Source organism: Brachyhypopomus gauderio, chromosome 6 (genome assembly GCF_052324685.1).
Source record: "Brachyhypopomus gauderio isolate BG-103 chromosome 6, BGAUD_0.2, whole genome shotgun sequence".
Lineage (NCBI taxonomy): Eukaryota > Metazoa > Chordata > Actinopteri > Gymnotiformes > Hypopomidae > Brachyhypopomus > Brachyhypopomus gauderio.
This window is the reverse complement of record NC_135216.1, coordinates 3,098,237-3,117,782: the sequence shown is the minus strand read 5'-3', so window position 1 is coordinate 3,117,782 and position 19,546 is coordinate 3,098,237. Positions and strand designations below refer to the sequence as shown.

Sequence of the window (19,546 nt, the reverse complement as noted above, 5' to 3'; positions counted from 1 at the left end):
AGTCACGTGACCAGTTTAAATCGCAGCCTGTGCGATTAGAGAATCGCGTTTTAAAATATCGCGAGATTATCGCAAATGCAATTAATCGTTCAGCCCTACTTTAGACAGACTCCCAACTAGACTCCCAACTCATGTCAAACTACAGGAGTTGGCAGGTGGATAGCCAGTGTTATGTAAAAGAGGCGTGTGTCAGCTGTGGGTGGTTGCTGTTGACACACCTTTCAATACACACCTTTGGCTGCCACAAGAGACTGCAAGCTTTCTTGCAAGAAGTCTGCTCATCTCAGGAACATATGTTTGAGATTTGATTTGTGAAAGGTTGAAATATTGTGAAATTGACACAAACATAATATTTGAATTATGGTGGCATATAAGTGGCATATTAATTATTCCAAATGGCTCTGATTTTTTAACCTTATTTTAAGTAGTTTTTGTCTTTTGAAAAACTGCCAATAGGTAAAGATATTTTTACACAAATTTATACAAAAAACCCTCAGCTACTTAAAATAGAATAATATTCTTGAGCAATTTTAACTTATCAAGATGTTATTTTGCAGTGGTACTTCCAAAAACACAACACCTCCCATCTTTGGAGGACAACTTTATTTTTATGTAAGGATCAAAAGAACAAATGATTGTGATGTGTGTGTGTGTGTGTGTGTGTGTGTGTGTGTGTGTGTGTGTGTGTGTGTGTGTGTGTGTGTGTGTGTGTGTGTGTTTGGTAGTGCTACATAGGATAAATGTATGGAATGTACTTACTAGCAAGGGTCGAAAGTTGTGACAACATTCCCCCAGAGGCCAGAGGCAGGCAGAGAAAGACCAGGGAATCCCACCCACCCGCGGCCCCTCCAGGAGCACACACATTCCTCCCATATATTCACCCTCACACACATACCCACACACCTTCATCCCATATGTGCAACACACTCGTATATGTACCCACACTTGCATACCCATCTACACACACATATACACCCACATACAATCTCCCTCAAATACTAAACCATTCCAATAGTACAACAAAGAACAACAGACATCTACAGGATAGAAGATAAGCTGGTCTGAGTCTGAAACCAAGCACCTCAAGCCCACCCCAGATACAGTGGGGAAAATAAGTATTTAGTCAGTCACCAATTGTGCAAGTTCTCCCACTTAAAAAGATGAGAGGCCGGTAATTGACATCATAGGTAGACCTCAACTATGAGAGACAAAATGTGAAAAAAAAGTGATAAAATCATTTTGTCTGACTTTTAAATAATTTATTTGCAAATAATGGTGGAAAATAAGTATTTGGTCAATAACAAAAGTTCATCTCAATACTTTGTTGTATATCCTCTGTTGGCAATGACAGAGGTCAAACATTTTCTGTAAGTCTTCACAAGGTTGGCACACACTATTGCTGGTATGTTGGCCCATTCCTCCATGCAGATCTCCTGTAGAGCAGTGATGTTTTGGGGCTGTCGGTGGGCAACACGGACTTTTAACTCCCTCCAAAGGTTTTCAATGGGGTTGAGATCGGGAGACTGGCTAGGCCACTCCAGGACATTGAAATGTTTCTTACGAAGTCACTCCTTTGTTGCCCTGGCAGTGTGCTTGGAATCATTATCATGCTGAAAGACCCAGCCACGTTTCATCTTCATTGCCCTTGCTGATGGAAGGAGGTTTGCACCCAAAATCTCACAATACATGGCCCCATTCATTCTTTCATGTACACGGACCAGTCATCCTGGTCCCTTTGCAGAGAAGCAGCCCCAAAGCATGATGTTGCCACCCCCATGCTTCACAGTTGGTATGGTGTTCTTTGGATGCAACTCAGCATTCACTGTCCTCCAAACACGACGAGTTGTGTTTTTACCAAATAGTTCTACTTTGGTTTCATCTGACCATATGACATTCTCCCAATACTCTTCTGGAACATCCAAATGCTCTCTAGCAAATTTCAGACGTGCCTGGATATGGACTGGCTTAAGCAGGGGGACACGTCTGGCACTGCAAGTTCTGAGTCCCTGGCGTCGTAGTGTGTTGCTGATGGTAGCCTTTGTAACGTTGGTCCCAGCTTTCTGCAGGTCATTCACTAGATCCCCCCTTGTGGTTCTGGGATTTTTCCTCACCGTTCTTGTGATCATTTTGACCCCACGGGCTGAGATCTTGCGTGGAGCCCCAGATCGAGGGAGATTAGTAGTGGTCTTGTAGGTCTTCCATTTTCTGATTATTGCTCCCACAGTAGATTTCTTCACACCAAGCTGCTTGCCTATTGCATATTCAGTCTTCCCAGCCTGGTGCAGGTCTACAATTCGGTTTCTGGTGTCCTCCGACAGCTCTTTCGTCTTCACCATAGTGGAGTTTGGAGTGTGACTGTTTGAGGTTGTGGGCAGGTGTCTTTTATACTGTTAACGACTTCAAACAGGTGCCATTAATACAGGTAATGAGTGGGGGAAAGAGGAGCCTCTTAAAAAAGAAGTTACAGGTCTGTGACAGCCAGAAATCTTGCTTGTTTGTAGGTGACCAAATACTTATTTCCCACCATTATTTGCAAATAAATTCTTTAGAAGTCAGACAAAATGATTTTCTCTCTTTTTTTTCACATTTTGTCTCTCATAGTTGAGGTCTACCTATGATGTCAATTACAGACCTCTCTCATCTTTTTAAGTGGGAGAACTTGCACAATTGGTGACTGACTAAATACTTATTTTCCCCACTGTACCCCCCAACAGCCACCACTCCATCTTCACCACCGAGGCACTCCTACCCCAAGGGGATGCCAGGGTTTTTTTTTCTCCGTCTGAGTCAATGGATCTACACAGTTCACACTGGATTCCCAGGCCTGAGGCCATGACTGAGGTGCCTTTGAGCAAGGCACCTAACCCCAACTGCTCCCCGGGCGCCGGGCTAGGGCTGCCCACCGATCTGGGCATGTGTACAACACAGCCCCCTAGTAATCACTAGTGTGTTTGTGTGTGTGTGTGTGTCCTGATTGCACAGATGGGTAAATGCGGAGGACAAATTTCGATTGCGGTGAAAAATTACAATTGACCAATATGGCACATTTCACGTATGAAGTACCCTTAGCAAACGTCTGACTCGCCTGTCCTTTAACCTTGTGTTACCTGGTCATGTGGAAGGTACTGAAAAAAAAAAAAAGAATAGATACTTGGAGAAATTAGTATTGTACCATTTCAGAATGTTCAGTATCGATAGGTATCGATATATTGATTTTTTTTATACACTAGTAGCTACCTTAGCTACCAGGCTAGCATATGTTTTATTTAATGGTAGTTTTTTTTTTTTTTTTTTTTTGAAAACACATCTTAATGTCTTCACGTTTTCTCAAGCTTCCCACTGGAATTATAAGAGATGGGACATTTCTCACTTGTATTTGTAACATAATGCAAGTGAACAATTCAGTCAGATAGCTGTTTGTTGTGAAATGTCATACAGTTATAATTTCAAGCATTTTGAAGTGCTTTAGCCAAAATTCCAGCACCTTTCAATCCTTGAAAATGCAAAATTAAAATTACAAACACCCATACTAACCCTGAAATTGGGAATGTCCGCTTCAAGCTCCTTTATCCTTTTTTCTTCTGGATTTTCTTTCGTTTGAAGAAATTGTGTGCCAACCTAAAATGTAAACTATTCAAATTAAATCTGACCTGTCCTCTTGGTCAGCCAAAGAGTTGTCAGAAAGCTAATGGCAATCATCGAGGATAATTCAATCACAAGAGGAAACATAATGAACTACACTGATACTTTACTTTTATTGGTAGTCTAAGTATCAGGCATGAAAATCCGTCACCTTTCGGCGAAATTCGCCATTTTGAATCGTGTAGAACCGATAAGTTTTTTATTGGGGGGGGGGGGGGGGTCGGGAGATTATATGTATATATTTTAATTATCATATTGACTTAATAAGCAAACAGAGCACTTCCGAAATTGGCAATTTCAATGACAGTGGCCAGCAGTTTCCACCCAGAACCTTCATAGAGGCCAAATAGCGTTTCAATCATACGAACGTTCTTCATTCATGTTATTCATTTACTGCTAAGCAGGACGAGAAGCACGACCTAGTGCTACACCGGGGACAAGGCACAAGAGCGTACATTTACCACTACATTTACCAGATCGTACATTTACCACTACATTTACCAGATCGTACATATACCACTACATTTACCAGATCGTACATTTCCCAGTGGATTTAATTGGGTTATTAATGGTTTCAATTGTTTTCATATTTTGCGGTAAAACAAAGTTAGTGCCGTTCGCTACAGCGTTGAACAGTCAGAGCTACACAAGCTCTTGTGATAAATAGGTAGATAGATGGGCCTATTAAGTTCGCGTCAACCCCGTGTAGTTAACGGTGACATAAAATAAGAAACAAGATATTTTCTAGTGTGTCTGTAGTTGTAACTGGTGAATCCAGGGACGTGTGAAGCTAACATTCGCACCAGGGCTGAAAAGGTTGAAGATGAAGTTGTAAACTCTTGTCGTTTGAGTCTACCATGTGATTTAGCCCATGTTAGAAAATAAAAACACGTAAACCTTGGTATTTTTACACTCATTTTCGCAGCTGATGTATTTATTGGTTCATTAAGACGTAATGGTTTTGACTGAGCCATCTGGAATGGCGAAAGCGGCTTCTCGCTTCTCGCGATCTTCACGATCTGGCTCCATACATTTAATCCATTGACAAGACAGTCAAAAAAATTTTTTTAATGGATTTTACTATATTTTACGCAGCCCGTAAGGTGACATCATGTAAAAAAAAATAATAACGCGTGGCCACGACTTATTAACGCGTGCGAACGAGATACTAATGTTGCCTTTCACACGCAGCAACAAAGTTTATTTTTTCACAGCAAAGCAAGCAGATCCCAGGGATGTTCGCGAACTGACTGCCCAAGGAAGGTAAACCTGGCTTTATATAAAGTAATACTTAATTATCTTGTTCGCACGCGTTAATTATCTCGTTCGCAAGCGTTAGTAAGTCGTTTGCGCGTGTTAGTAAGTCGTGGCCACGCGTTATTATATTTTTTACATAATGTCACCTTACGGGCACCGTAATATTTGGCATCACCTGTCGCTGTATCCCTGTACACCAGCAGCCACCCCACCCCCCCGTCGCGGATGTAGTTCTTGATCTTTTTTAAAAAAAACACAGTAATGGCCAGTATTACTAGTTTCATAATTCTTTTGCAATATTTGCAGTATTGGATGTATAATCTTATCAGCAGATACCACACACATTGCATGTGATATTTTTCTGTGAAGTGAACCTTTTGAGCGTTTCCAGAAGTTCATGGGCAGCATGGGAGCTTGGTGGTTAGCACGTTTGCCTCTCAGCACTGGGGTCTTGGGTTCAAGTCCCTATCTGAGTGGAGTTTCCATGTTCTCCCCGTGTCTGCATGGGTTTCCTCCGAGATCTCCGGTTTCCTCCCACAGTCCAAAAACATGGAGGTTAGGTAAATTGGCAGTCCCAGACAAATTCTCCCTGAGTCTCTGTCTCTCCCTGAGTGTGTGTCTGTGTCTCTCTCTGTTCAATAAAACAAGTTGTTGTCTGAGTGTGTGTGCATGAATGTGTGTGTGCTTGTGTGCCCAGTGGTGGGTGGTGCTCTGCCACTAGGGTCTGTCCTCTCTCCCCTTCCTGCACCCCTTGGCTGCCGCTTCTCGCCGGTGTGATTGGTTGTCTGTAACTTGGCTGTGTTAACAATTGTAAAGCGCCTTGGGTATCTAGATAAGGCGCTATATAAATTGAAACATTCATTCATTCATCATCAGCTAATACTATAGATTAGCGTATCATATCACAACAAACCTACTTGATGTATATCATGCACTGGTCAAGGAAGATAGATGACTTGCAGATGTATTTTTGCACTAATCACAGCTTTATATTTGAAGTATAACATGCTTCTGATGAGAGGAATCAGAATTCTTTTTTTTTATTTTTATGGATACCTGGTTCTTGGTATTTTGGAACCGGTGTTTTACCGGTGATGTAAAGCAGTCATAATTTGTTAAAAACTAGTAGTGGACCATTAATGGTGTCAACCCCACTATTAAATTTAACACCATTATTAAAAACACATTTATGTTTCAGATTTTGACCACTTCTGACACAGTTAAGTGAAAATTGTAGGACTAGTTTGTAAAGTGTGAATTTTTAAATCTGCCTTAGCAGAAAGCTGTAGTTTGTAAACTTTTGTTATTACAAAGTTGTCAGTGTCTGTTAATTACATGAAGATAAACCATGTAAGAGATTTTTTCATATTGAATTCATATTGAAACCAAACATTATCAAATGTTATGAGCTTGGAGAAGCTCCTTTACTGTATAACTGTAATGCACTTGTGATGATTTGCACTTCTACATATATTAACTATGTAATATATTGTAAATAAAATTTACCAGAAGGTTTGTTTTCTCTTTTGTATGTTTTTTGCATGTCAACATAAAATCAATATATCTGCTTTTCTCTAAGGCACAGAGAAGGTCAGACAGGCCCAAGGTTTTAAGCATCTGCATGTAGTCAATCCTGATTGGCTTTGGGGATGCCTGGAGCGTTGGGAAAGAGTGGAGGAGAAACTCTTCCCACTTAAGGAGGACTACACCAAATCACAGAGGTCTTTTTCATTTTGTCACATTTAATCTATGTTCTGTCTGAATTTTTAATTTTCACTTTTCCTTGCACATACAGTTTCAGAAAAAATAAGGGATTTTTATGGACGTCTGATTACACAAAAATTCTGTCTGGTTATCTACTTCAATAGACACGTAATCTTACCAAATTAATATTAACTAAACTAAAACTGTTCATTTCTTTTTGAGCAAATTGAGGAAATATAGACAGCGCAGTCTAGAAACAATAAATGAACCTCTGTGATAAACAGGTGGATTAATTTAACTGCACAGGATTTCTGAAGTTGTTTCACCAGTCATTTAAAAATGTCATGGTGTTTGGCTTTTGAATGAAGTACATTATTAGTACTTTTGGAGTATACATTTTATAAAATGTACCAAATATTGATGAATATTGTATTAAAAATGCAAAATTATTACACTTGTTGAAATCTCCTTGGTTAATATTTAGGATTTATTATATGACCAATGAAAATACAACTTGGGTATTTGAAAATACATTCTGGTTTTTGAGGGAGGGCATGTGTGATTTGTGCTGGCCTGTACAGCAAACATAGCAGTTCTTTCCTCTTAGTTTCAGCATAATGATAACAGGTACAGTGCAAGTGAGGGGAAAACGAGTGCATATATACTTTGGTAATGCAGGTACGTAAAGGTAGGCTTGAAATTTGGATGGCATTTGGAAATCAGTACTAAGCATTCTAGTTCATACTTACTGCTATAGCTGTAAGAACTTTGAAACTGTAACAACTTTAAATAACATCTAAACACAAAATAACACATTTACTTCTAACCATAAACCTTTAAAGTACTAAATGCTCTACAGACTTAACAACATTGTCAATGAAGTATTTTTGTAATTGAAAAAAATTGCTTGTTTTGTCAGCAAATAACTCAATTTTGAGATTTCTTTCAAATGGATGTATTCATGAATTAATAGAAACAACTTTTAAAACAAGATGATTAATACAGTATAATATTTCCAGATCAGAAGTTGTAAATCCTAATAAATGCAGAAAGCTAAGCAATTCCAGAGGGTTCACTCTTTCTTGCAACAATAAGAGCATCCTTTTAAAATTGGTAATCCCTTTAAACTTTAGTACGTTCTTTATTGTGTTTTTTTTTTTCTTCTTAAATGTAGGCTTTAAATATTATTGGTTTCTTATACTTATTTCACTTATCAGGTTTGTTGTTTAATGAATTTCAAGTAATTCAAATGTATGAGGTTTGCATGTACAGCAAAGTTTAAATGGTTTTTTTTTTGTTGTTCTGTAGGTGTAACAGCCCATCAGCATTTACTGATATGCAAGAAATGTTATCATCAGCTGTGATCCACAATGCTCCCGTCCAGCCCAAATTCACACTGGTCCCGGAGGTGCGCACATACGATCCTGTAACTGGGAAGTTGATTCGCAGGGGCCCTCAGGTCCCTTGCCACCCTTCTTATCGACAGCCCCAAAAAATTGTTGTGAAACCACCTACATCTGAAACGCATTTAAATTTGAGGTATTTACCTTTTTTTATTCTGAGTCTAAAGCATTTGTAAATGCATCACATCTGGTGTTGAGCTGTGCCTTTTCTTTAGTTAAGTAATATGTTCTGTTGGAATTAGGGCGTACTCGCACTAGGCTCTGTGATCCGGGCCCGGGCACGGTTGCCTGCCGAAGCACGGTTCGTTTGGCTAGTGTGAGCGCTCCAACTGTGCCCGGGCCCGGATCAGTTAACCGTGCTCGGGCCCGCTTGAAGAGGTGGGCCAGGGCACGATTCATGTGGACTCAGGCACGGTTCGCTTCTAGTGTGAGCGCTATCCGTGCCCGGGCCCGCTTGGTGCCTCGTGTGATTGGTTCATTTCGCTGGAACTCGAACATGACGTCAGTGATGCGATGCTCACGTTAAACAGCCGGGTTTCCATCCAAACCTTTCGAAAAAATAATGCGCAATTTCCAAGTTTCGGCAGAAAAAAATGCGAATTAAGCCTCGTTTCCATTCATTACAGTTATGCGAATAAACTTTAGATCACGTGAGAGGATGCCAAACAATAGTGGTTTTACGTCCATCTGGCAGTTACGCATTTTTGCACGTTGAGGTTTTGAAACATTTTTTTCTTTTTCTTTTCTATACATGGAGAAGTTAAATTCAATTTTTGCTCTCTCCAGAACTGTTTTTGTATGCATTTGCCATTTTTACATCGCGATCGTGTACAGAACCACATGACTTGAGGCATGATACGTCATCGTTTATGCGAAAAACCCTTTTCCATCCAGTTTTTCCGAATTTTGGCGATGCGATAGTCTAACTTTTCCACCTCCTCCTAGCGTAAAAATCTTTTTGCGATATTTGGGGCTTTTTTCGAATTTTGGTCTTTTTCCATCCAGTTTTTTTCATGCGCATTTTCAAAATGCGCAAAAACTCGGTGGATGGAAAACCCTCTATAGCGGCAAAGCGATTAGCAGACAATCGTGTTAAATTATCGATAAATCTGTGCTTGCACCATGTTTCTGCACTCCCAAAACGACTCCAAAAATACAATAAAAAGAGAATCGTGAACTCCATAGTGTTGTGCGAGCGCGCTTTTTTTCCAAATAAAGTGACGTTGTTATGACGAAAGCGTGCTCGGGCCGGGTTGATGAAGCCAGTGTGAGTGCAGGCCAGAGGGGGAGTGGGGAGGGGGGATAACCGGGCCCCAGCACGGAACGAGCAAACCGTGCCTAGTGTGAGTACGCCCTTAATCTCCATTGCAATTCTGAACACAATGAAAATGTTATGTATGCACTGGAATTATAAACCAGATGAGGAAGTTCATGCATTATATACATAGGGTAAAACAGGCAGGAATATTTTTAAAAAGTAGTAAGAGATTAAATAATTTTCAGTAAAACTTAGAGATAGGCTCTTACATAGTTATGTCAGAATATTATGACCATTGTCCTAACAGTGGAAATAACCACTGTTGGTGATGCTTAGTTTTGCCTTTGCACCAAACATACCTTTTGGAATTATGTAACCTTTTTATTATGTATTTATTAGTAACATTCCTGTTTTGATTTTGGGGATTTAAATCTGTCATGCTCTGCGTTTTCTGATTTAAAACAATATTGTGCATATACATGGAAGTATTGAAGAGTTCCACAGTATTGTTCACTAGGTGTCCAAGGCCTCTACATAGTGCCACGCCTTTATGCAATTGTCCCACACCCTTGTCCAATACTGGCCACTATACATCAAGAGCATGCAACACTTTACTTAATAAAACAAAATAATAAGGTTGGACATTTTATAGAAAGTCCATTACCTATAGCTTAATTACTAGTTGGCCAATGATAAAGCTTCCCAGCAGCTGGCTATGCTAACCATGCTAACAGGGTAAACGATGCTGCTTATCGTAATACTGCTTATATTCTAATATTTAGTGTGCGTTCTTTTATTCACAACCGTTTATTCATACTCACACACGCAGCCCTTTGTAACTCCTGTTAGCCGTTCTTAGCTAACTTCCGGTTAAATCCGAAATTTGCCCCATGCACTCAGATTGGCCGATCCACATGAAACTTGGCAGACATCATCTATGGGCCTCTGGGAACCAGGTCCTAAAGCAGACACTCCATACTTCCAAAATGGCTGACGTAATCAGCCAATCAGTGATCGGCACGCGTTTGACAGGCTTACCATTGGTCGATCTGCTCGAAACCTCTTGGGTGTGGACAAGTGCACGCCCCCTATGACATAATCCAGCCAGGTGTCGATTGGCCACTGGGGGGCGCTATTGCAAAAAAAGCAAGTGTATCCCCTACATCACGGTTTTTCAAACTATGGATTGCGACCCAAAAATGGGTCGCGATGCAAAAAAAAAGGGTCGCTTAAAAATAAATGTTATTTTAATAAATTGTAGCGCGAAGGCGGAGGCGTTAATACTTGGCGATAGATCGCTATATAACAGTTAAACTCCGTCAACAACTTACACTCGCCACTTACGCTCGCCACTTACAATCGCCACCCCCCCCCCCCACCCCCCCGCTCACTCAACTTACGCTCACCAAAACAGTGTTGTTTTAACAGCCACATCACGAACGCCCCCTAGTGCGGGCTTTATAACAGTGCTGCAGCTCAGATCTGTTAGCCGAGTTGCTGCTGTTCAAAAGTTTTATTCAGAATAATATCGAACTGAAAAATGAGTAGGCCAACTACTGGTAGCATTGAAAGGTTCTTTTCCAAAAAACGACAGACTGAGACAGTGGCTCCAGGAACAACTGAAAAGAAGTGCAATCTTGAAGAGCAAACGGGAGAATGTTCTAGAGGTGAAGGTAGTGACCTACAAGCTAATACCGTTGCTGCTGAGCCTGTAAAGAAAAAACAAAAAACGAGTGCTAGGGTCTATAAAGATGATTTTTTGAAGTTTGGATTTGTAAACTGTCCCAGTGCAAGTAAAGATGATAAGCCAATTTGCCTTATTTGTGGTGAAAAGTTGGCAAACGAAAGTTTGAAGCCGGGAAAGTTGCAACGTCATTTAACCACCCGTCAGGGGCGAGGCTAGGGTATTTTTAGTGGTGCTAGAGCACCACTGTGAAGTTGCTCAGCACCCCCTGGCTCAACACATTTTTAAAATATTATATTATGCAAAAACCTTGCTCTGCACCTGCGCAATACTTTGGTATTGTGCCTCTGTGAGCACTGGGGGCTGGGCACCCCTAAAGACCAGATCCTAAAATCGCCCCTGCCACCCGTCATGGTGATTTGGCGGATAAACCCCTGTCGTTCTTCCAAAGGAAGGCTCAAGAAAGGCAAATGTCAGCACAGGTACTAAGTAGGGTGCTGTCACACAATGACAAATTGCACTTAGCATCATATAAAGTTGCATATCGTGTTGCAAAAGAAAAAGTACCCCATACAGCCGCAGAAAAATTAATACTACCTGCTGCACTTGACATTGTGAGCACAGTCCTGGATGAGAAGGCTGCTGAAAAAATTAAAGCGATTCCTGTCAGTGATAATACTGTGTCACGGCGAATTGAGGATATTGCAGAGAATTTGGAAAATCAGCTAATATCCAGATTACAAACAGCCAAAGATTTTGCTATTCAGCTGGATGAAAGCACTGATATTTCTGCATGCACGACGTTGCTGGTGTATGTGAGATACATTTGGGAAAGTGAAATTGTTGAGGACCTGCTTTGCTGTTTGACACTGCCCTCAAAAACCACAGGTAAACAGATTTTTGAACAAATAAACTCATATATAACAACCCATGGGCTGGACTGGAGTAACTGCAAAGGTGTGACAAGCGATGGGGCAGCCTGCATGACAGGGAAAAACAGTGGCGTCATCAAAAAGATTAAGGACGCGGCAGCCCAGAATATTACTTGGAATCACTGCTTTATTCACCGTGAAGCACTCGCAGCAAAAGGAATGCCCCCAGAGTTGGAATTAGTGATGAAGGACATTGTAAAAATTGTCAACTTCATCAAAGGCAGTGCTCTCAACAGCCGTCTGTTTGAGAGCTTGTGTTCTGAAATGGGAGCGCAGTACACACATCTTCTTTTTCACACGGATATCAGATGGCTGTCGAAGGGTAGAGTGGTCAGCAGAATTTACGAGTTGAGAGAAGAAGTACACACTTTTCTCATGGAAAAGCAGTCACAACTTGCGGATTTCTTTTCTGATGAGAAATGGCTGCTAACTATGTCATACATTGCTGATATTTTTTCCATCCTAAATGAACTGAACCTAAAACTTCAAGGACATGACTGTCTTTTCAGACACTGTGAACAAATTCAAAGTTTTCAGAAGTCAATAAAGTTGTGGCAACTTCGAATCAAATCCCAGTCTTTATACATGTTTCCCAATATGAACAAGCACATAGAGGAAACGTGTGTTTCAAAGAAAGTGGTTGCTGACATGACACACCTTGATGAAGCACATCTGGAAGGACTGGCACAAAAGTTCATGCACTACTTTCTACCGGGGAAGTTTGATGATCTTTATAATAAGCGGTGGGTGAAAAATCCTTTTGAATTTGAAACCCCAGAATCAATAGCATCATTAAATCTAACCCCCCTGGAGGAGTCAGAAATGCTTCAATTGACATGTGACAGCTCCCTGAAAACATTCTACAAAAATGAGAAATTATCAAAATTCTGGATTGGCCTCTCAGGTGATTACCCACTGCTAAGCAGAGCAAGTGTTTTATTACTATTGCCTTTCACAACAACATATTTGTGCGAAGTGGGATTCTCCGTTCTAACTCAGATGAAGACAAAGCTGAGAAACCGACTGAAAGCTAGTGCTGATATGCGTGTTGCCCTCTCTTCTTGTCAACCACAATGGGACCAGATCATGCATAGCAAACAGGCCCACCCTTCTCATTAAGTAAGTACATTTTATTTTGTGTTTTAGTAAACATTTATACAAATACATATATTTTTTATGTTGGCTGGGTCACGTGAAAAATCATGGACAAAATTTGGGTCCCCAGAAAAAAAGTTTGAAAAACACTGCCCTACATAATTCCACTTGGGAACATGCAATTGGACTCTTTTGATTCCTTGCAGTAGTGCGAACAACTTTCCCATTACATGTCCTATTAAAAAATGCACAGTTTATTTACAGTTAATAATAGTTTGAAATCATCACTTTTCATACTCCTCCTAGGATTTTCATACTATCATGTCAAGCAAAGTCTTATAATACTCTACAGAGTGTGAAATCAAAAAACAATCCAAAGATTTTGGATTTGAGGACACATATACCTGCTAAATATTTTTTAATGGACAGCATCGATACATATAATATTCATATTCTTAAAGCTCTTTCATATTTTACCCAATTCTGACCAAAATGCACAAGCCCATTCAGAATCCCATCCTGAACAAATTTGTCAAGTTTCATCTAAATCGGTTATCGTATGGCTCTACAGTGCAGTATTATATACAATGCATAAGAATGCATGTAAAGTCCCTCTGTCACCTTCTCCTTCTCGCACGCACGCAAGCTGAAACTCACACACTCTCAGTCTCTCTCACACTCTCACCCACATTCCCCCTCCCATCTCTGTGCCCTAAGTAAACATTGCTCTGGCTACCTAGATCTCTCTGTGTCTATTAACCAGGCACACACACATACAGGCGCAAGCAGGCCTTCCTATAGCATTCACAATGACACTTCCCTAGCCATACCCACCCATATCTCAGTGACTAACACATGCTTATACAAACTGATATTTGGCTTCTTTTTTGTCTCTCTCTCACACAAACACACAGACACACACACCTTTATACCTATATGTATGTATAGTTTCTATGTATACTTATGTATGTATGTATTAGTATATGTTGTCATAGTTTGAGTACATACACTACCACACACACACACACTTCTACCTAAATGTATGTATAGTTTGTATGCATATCTATAGTATATGTATAGTATATGTCAGTCATGCCAGTGATGTCAGTCATATTAGACATGTCAGTCATGCCAGTCATGTTCTGCCAGTCATGTAAGTCATGTCATGCCAATCATTTCAGTCCAGTCATATCAGTCATGTCAGTCAAATCATCAAATCATTACAGTCATGCCAGTTATGTCAGTCATATCAGTCATGTTAATTTTGTTCGTCATGGCAGTGATGTCATTCCAGTCATGCCAGTCATGTCAGTCATGTAATGCCAGGCTTTGCAGACTACATTCATACTTTGCATACACGGGCAGTCATGTTAGGCATGCTAGGTGTGTAAAGAGTGAATTAACAAAGCATAGTCTCTGGTTCCCTCAATCTCTCTCTGTCGGTTATATACAGGCCCAATCATGTATAGACACATGCAGGCCTTCCTATATTGTTCACATAGATGCAGCCCTAGCCAGATGTGCTATTTCTGTGTCTCCCTTTCTGACACATGCAGATGTCATCACACACTCTACATCTGTAGAGCACACACAGGCCAAACCCAAACAGCTTCTTTTCACTTTTAGGTCTAAAGGACCTTTTGGGCTTCCTTTTGCTTATTGAGGCCAAAATGCCTATTTCTGTGTGAACCCGCCTATCGCCGCTTGCAGCTATATTTATTATTATTATTATTATTATTATTATTATTATTATTATAGGTCTAGGCATGCATAACAAATGAATCGGCCACATATAAGAAAATAGCAACATATTTAACTAAACAGTGTAAGCTGAGATTAAAATGAATCACGGTATATGCCTCAATTTATATATCTTGCCTACCAGTCAGTGTGATCCCTGTTCTTGCTTTTCATGGCTGAGCTTTCTTATCTGGGGTTTGTAGTTTGTCACTTTTAATTGTAAACATGACTCTGAATTGTCCGTCGTCAAACGGCTGCGGATAGGGCTGAGCACACTTTTCATGTGCGAAAATACTTGCTCACACAGGTATGTTGAGCCGAACACTGACAAGAGGGCCAATGCAATGCTCTTGAGACAGCCGAACTTTTCTGGTGCAGACGTCCAGCATGCGAGGATGCAGGTTCCGTGCTGTTGCACGGGGGTGGATTCCAACTGCTTTCGAAGCTTGCAAACTTAGTCACCCACAGTGATGAGCTCTTCAGCTCTATCAGCTGCATCTCCACGTCCTGTACATCCATCCAGTCGATCAGAGCTGCGTCCAGGTCATGTACATCAAAGCTGTCAGGCTTGATCAAGAAGGAGAACATCGGACCGTATTGTTTAAAATCCACAAAACGGGTCATGAACTCCGCCTCCAGCTCACTCATGTATTCGGCTATTTCAGCAGTGCTGATGTTGCGTTGTGAAGACCACTCCCTCAAGTATTGGAAGTAGCGGAAAGTGGAGGACGCAATGTCACCTGAGAATACTGCAAGCTTTCAAACAAGTCCAAAACAGTTTGCCCTGCGCCTTGCAGCCTGAGATTGAGCTCGTTGAGGTGCCCGGTGATGTCCGCAAGAAACAAAAGTTTCACAATCCACTTCTCGTCCTCCAGTTGCGGATAGTGTTGTCCTTTCTTAACCAGAAACACCTTGATGGCATCGATGCAGCTGACAAAGCGCTCCAGAACTTTTCCGCAGCTCAGCCATCTCACTGCTGAATGGAGAGGGAGATCTGCATACACACTGTCCATTTCCTCGAGCAGGGATCGAAACTGTCTGTGTGTTAGTGCAGATCGTTTGATGAGGAAGTTGATCACCTTTGCCACCGTAGCCATGACATCACTGAAATCCGAATTGGACATTTTTGCACACAGGTTTTCCTGGTGAATTATGCAGTAGAGCTTCATGACAGGGTGGCCAACTTTTTCTTCAATTAGTTTGACGGCACCCTTCTGCTTGCCAACCATTGAAGAAGCACCGTCCATAGTTACAGCAAACACCTTCCTCATATCAACTCCCCTCTCCTCAAAATGTTGCGTAATCACTGTGGCTATGTCGTAGCCTCTGGTTGTGTCCAGCATGGGCTGTAAACAGCAGAGTTCCTCTCTCACGGTTGTAGTATCGCAGTATCTTGCCATGACAGCCAGTCGCGGGAGGTCATTCACGTCAACACTCTCATCTAGGGCTAGGCTAAAAACACTAGCATCTGTCAATCCCTTCGTTTGTTGGGCTCTAACATCACCTGCCATTTCATCGATGCGTCGCTGAACAGTACGAGCTGACGTGGGCATGTCGTGTTTTGATGGTGCTTTTATTGGGCAAGTCGTCAAAAAGTGTCTCTGCCCAGCTGAGAAAGGCCTCCTTTACATACTCCCCATCAGTAAACGGCTTCCCATGCTTAGCTATACAACTAGCCAGATTATAACTGGCTTCTGTGACATGGCCTTGGTTGTTCACAAATACTTGTAGCGAGCTAGACAGTTTGCCATAACTAGCCACGGCACGTTTAACGGCTTCGGCTCATTTAGCCGGGTCTTTATACGTTTTGTCGTGTTTAGATTCGAAATGCCTCTTAATACTGGATGTTCGGCACACAACGTTATCGTAGCACAGTGTACAGACAGCACGATCTTTCACATACACAAAACCATATTCCGTCCAGGAGGGTTGAAATACCCTCACTTTGGTTTTTTTAACCGGAGGCTCTGTCATCTCATAACTCTATCTGGTAGACTAACTGATTTGTATTAGGCTAAATTTAAACATGGGTCTGTGGCGGGAACTGAGTACAGCACGTTGAAGAGCGATTTTGATTGGAGGATCGTGCTCTCTGTCTGAGATTTATTTATTTTTTTTGCTGACGCTGGTCCAGCGTGTCGCGTGCCACTGATTATGCCTCCGCGTGCCATAGGTTGCCGACCCCTGCTGTAGACGGTCAACCAGTTTCAACTGTGGAAAATTCTATTAAAACAGGCGAATACACCACAATTAAGCCAACTACAGGAAAGTCTGATGTATGGAAAGTCTGAAGCTGAAATTATTTTTTGGCGGGAGCGGAACTAAAACAAGTGGGAGCGGGATTAAAAAAGCAGTACCGTGCAGACCTCTACACTATATTGCCAAAAGTATTCGCTCACCTTCCTTGACTCACATTTGAAATTAAGTGATATCCCATTCCTAATCTATAGGGTTCAATATGATGTTGGACTGCCCTTTGCAGCTAGAACAGCTTCAACTTTTCTGGGAAGGCTGTTCACAAAGTTTAGGGATTTGTTTATGGGGATTTCTGACCATTCTTTTAAAAGCACATTTGTGAGGTCACATACTGATGTTGGATGAGAAGGCCTGGCTGTTAGTCTCCACTCTAATTCATCCCAAAGGTGTTGAGGTCAGGACTCCGTGCAGGCCGGTCAAGTTCATCCACATCAGAGGAAGGGGCCAGCTCCAAACTGTTCCCACAAAGTAGCGCGATTCATCATTCCAGAGAATGTCATTCCAAGTTGCCATTGTTCCCAAACACTTCCATTTTCTTATAATACAACTGACTGTGGACTAGGGCTGCACGATTAATCGTATTTTTATTGTTATCGCGATGTGAAGTTTCATGATAAACACATCGAAAGAGCCACGATAACTCCTTGAATAACAGCAAACTCAAATTGCATTATCCTCGTCCAGCAATAGAGGGAGCTATTCGCGCTGCAGACTATGATCACGTGACGTAAGTAGGCAAGAGGCAGAGTGAGGTGAACACGCTCATCAGACACGCGATTTGGTTTAAGCCTGGTTTACACTTGACGCAGCGCGAGGGTCCGCGAGGCGAAAATAACGTAATTGCGGTGGCTTCGCCCGTGCGTGATGGTCTCGCGCGCTGTCGATTCACGAGGTTGTGCACCTCTCGAATTTTGTAAGTTCGCGCATGCCGCGTCTCAGCGCAATAAGAACAGTCATGTTTGCAGGGTTCATACACCTTTATAAGGTGGAATTAAAGCACTTGTACGTCACTTTCAAGGTCCATTTCAATAATTCCCAGCTCGTTAAACTTAATTGAGTTAAATATTTATACATATACTCTAAATGATTCGAAATAATTCGCTTTTTTAATCACATTATTTAATGGTGGTTTATTTTAAAAACGCCCAATCTTAACGTCTTCACGTTCTCTCATGTTTCGTCCTGCAATTACAAGAGGCTCGTATTTGTTAATGTAATGTAAAGAGAACTGTTCAGTCAGACAGATATTTGTTGTGAAACGAAGTAGTTACAATTTCAAGTACTTTTGCCTAAATTCCAGCACTTTTCAAACTGCAAAGAATGTGACCTGATAAGATTAAACGCTTCCGCCGTTCGTGGAGGTTTACGTGAGGTGTGCGGAGTCACGCTACGGTCACTCGTGAAAGTATAAACCTAGGTTGAATCTATTGTTGAATAAACCTGCAAAATATTTGGAATTATTCTGGATTCATTACACAGTAAAAAACAAAACAAAAAATTAATGTGCTGCTGTTCAGAGAAACACTACATTTCTGTATTTTAATCTTAATTTATCGTGGTTCACATCGATATCGGGATATCCAACAATGTTATCGCACATCGTAATTCTAGTCCATATCATGCACCCCTACGGTGGACTGTGGAATATTTAGGAGCGAGGACATTTCACAACTGGATGTGTTGCACAGTGGCATCCTATCACAGTTCCACGCTGGAATTCATTGAATTCCTGAGAGCGACCCATTTTTTTTTACAAATGTTTGTAAAAACAATTTGCATGTTTAGGGGCTTAATTTTATACACCTATGGCCATGGAAGTGATTGGAACACCTTTGGATGGATTGGAACAAAATTGGATGGATGAGCGGAATACATTTGGCAGTGTAGTGTATCTCTAGTAAGATACACTTGGAACTGACTGTGACTTGTTAAATGTGTTAAATGCTGGGATGCAGAAATTGAGACTTTTTTTGCAGGACCTTACTTATATAATTAGGGCATTTCTGCTTATGTCATGAACTGTTTCATAGATATTTTCATAGATTTCATTTCATAGATATTTTACCTCATTTTATAAAAATAAATGCATGCCTTTTTCTTCTCTTTACCAATAGTAAAAATTTCTAGAGAACAATCCATTGTTATTGACATGATCTCTGTAGCTATTCATCTTATCTTGCCAGATGGAAAGTATTGTTGACTGCTTCTGCATTTAGGTTGGGAATGGGATGTCAGCCACAAGAGGTGGTTGATGACTCAGATAAAGATGGCGAAAATCCTGGGCCCTCACGCAGAAAACGACAGCCAAGCATGTCTGAAACTATGCCGCTCTACACACTCTGCAAGGAGGACCTAGAAAGCATGGACAAAGAGGTAAGAACTGATGGTCTTGTTTAAATTAGCTGAAAATACATTCACAAGCCATTTTAGGAACACCTGTATAACCTCCCATTCATGTAATTGACCATTCATCCAATCATGTAGCAGCAACAGACACAGGTCACGGGCTTTAGTCAAGTTAAACATGGAAAGGGGACAAATATCAATTGACTGTCATCTATGGGAAATTATTTAT

The 19,546-nt window shown here is 41.1% G+C and overlaps 1 protein-coding gene across 5 annotated transcripts in view; it reads left to right on the top strand.

The window, feature by feature from the left end:
- ctdp1 (CTD (carboxy-terminal domain, RNA polymerase II, polypeptide A) phosphatase, subunit 1) overlaps nt 1-19,546 on the top strand; it is a 103,956-nt gene that overhangs the window by 44,373 nt on the left and 40,037 nt on the right. For all 5 annotated transcript variants that reach the window (XR_013131708.1, XM_077008138.1, XM_077008137.1 and 2 more), the window contains exons 9-11: nt 6,479-6,620; nt 7,912-8,142; nt 19,188-19,344. Coding sequence is in view for 4 of the 5 variants with exons in the window: in XM_077008138.1 (XP_076864253.1) it covers nt 6,479-6,620; nt 7,912-8,142; nt 19,188-19,344 (530 nt within the window). In the remaining variant the exon portion in view is untranslated. The remainder of the gene's footprint in view (nt 1-6,478; nt 6,621-7,911; nt 8,143-19,187; nt 19,345-19,546) is intronic.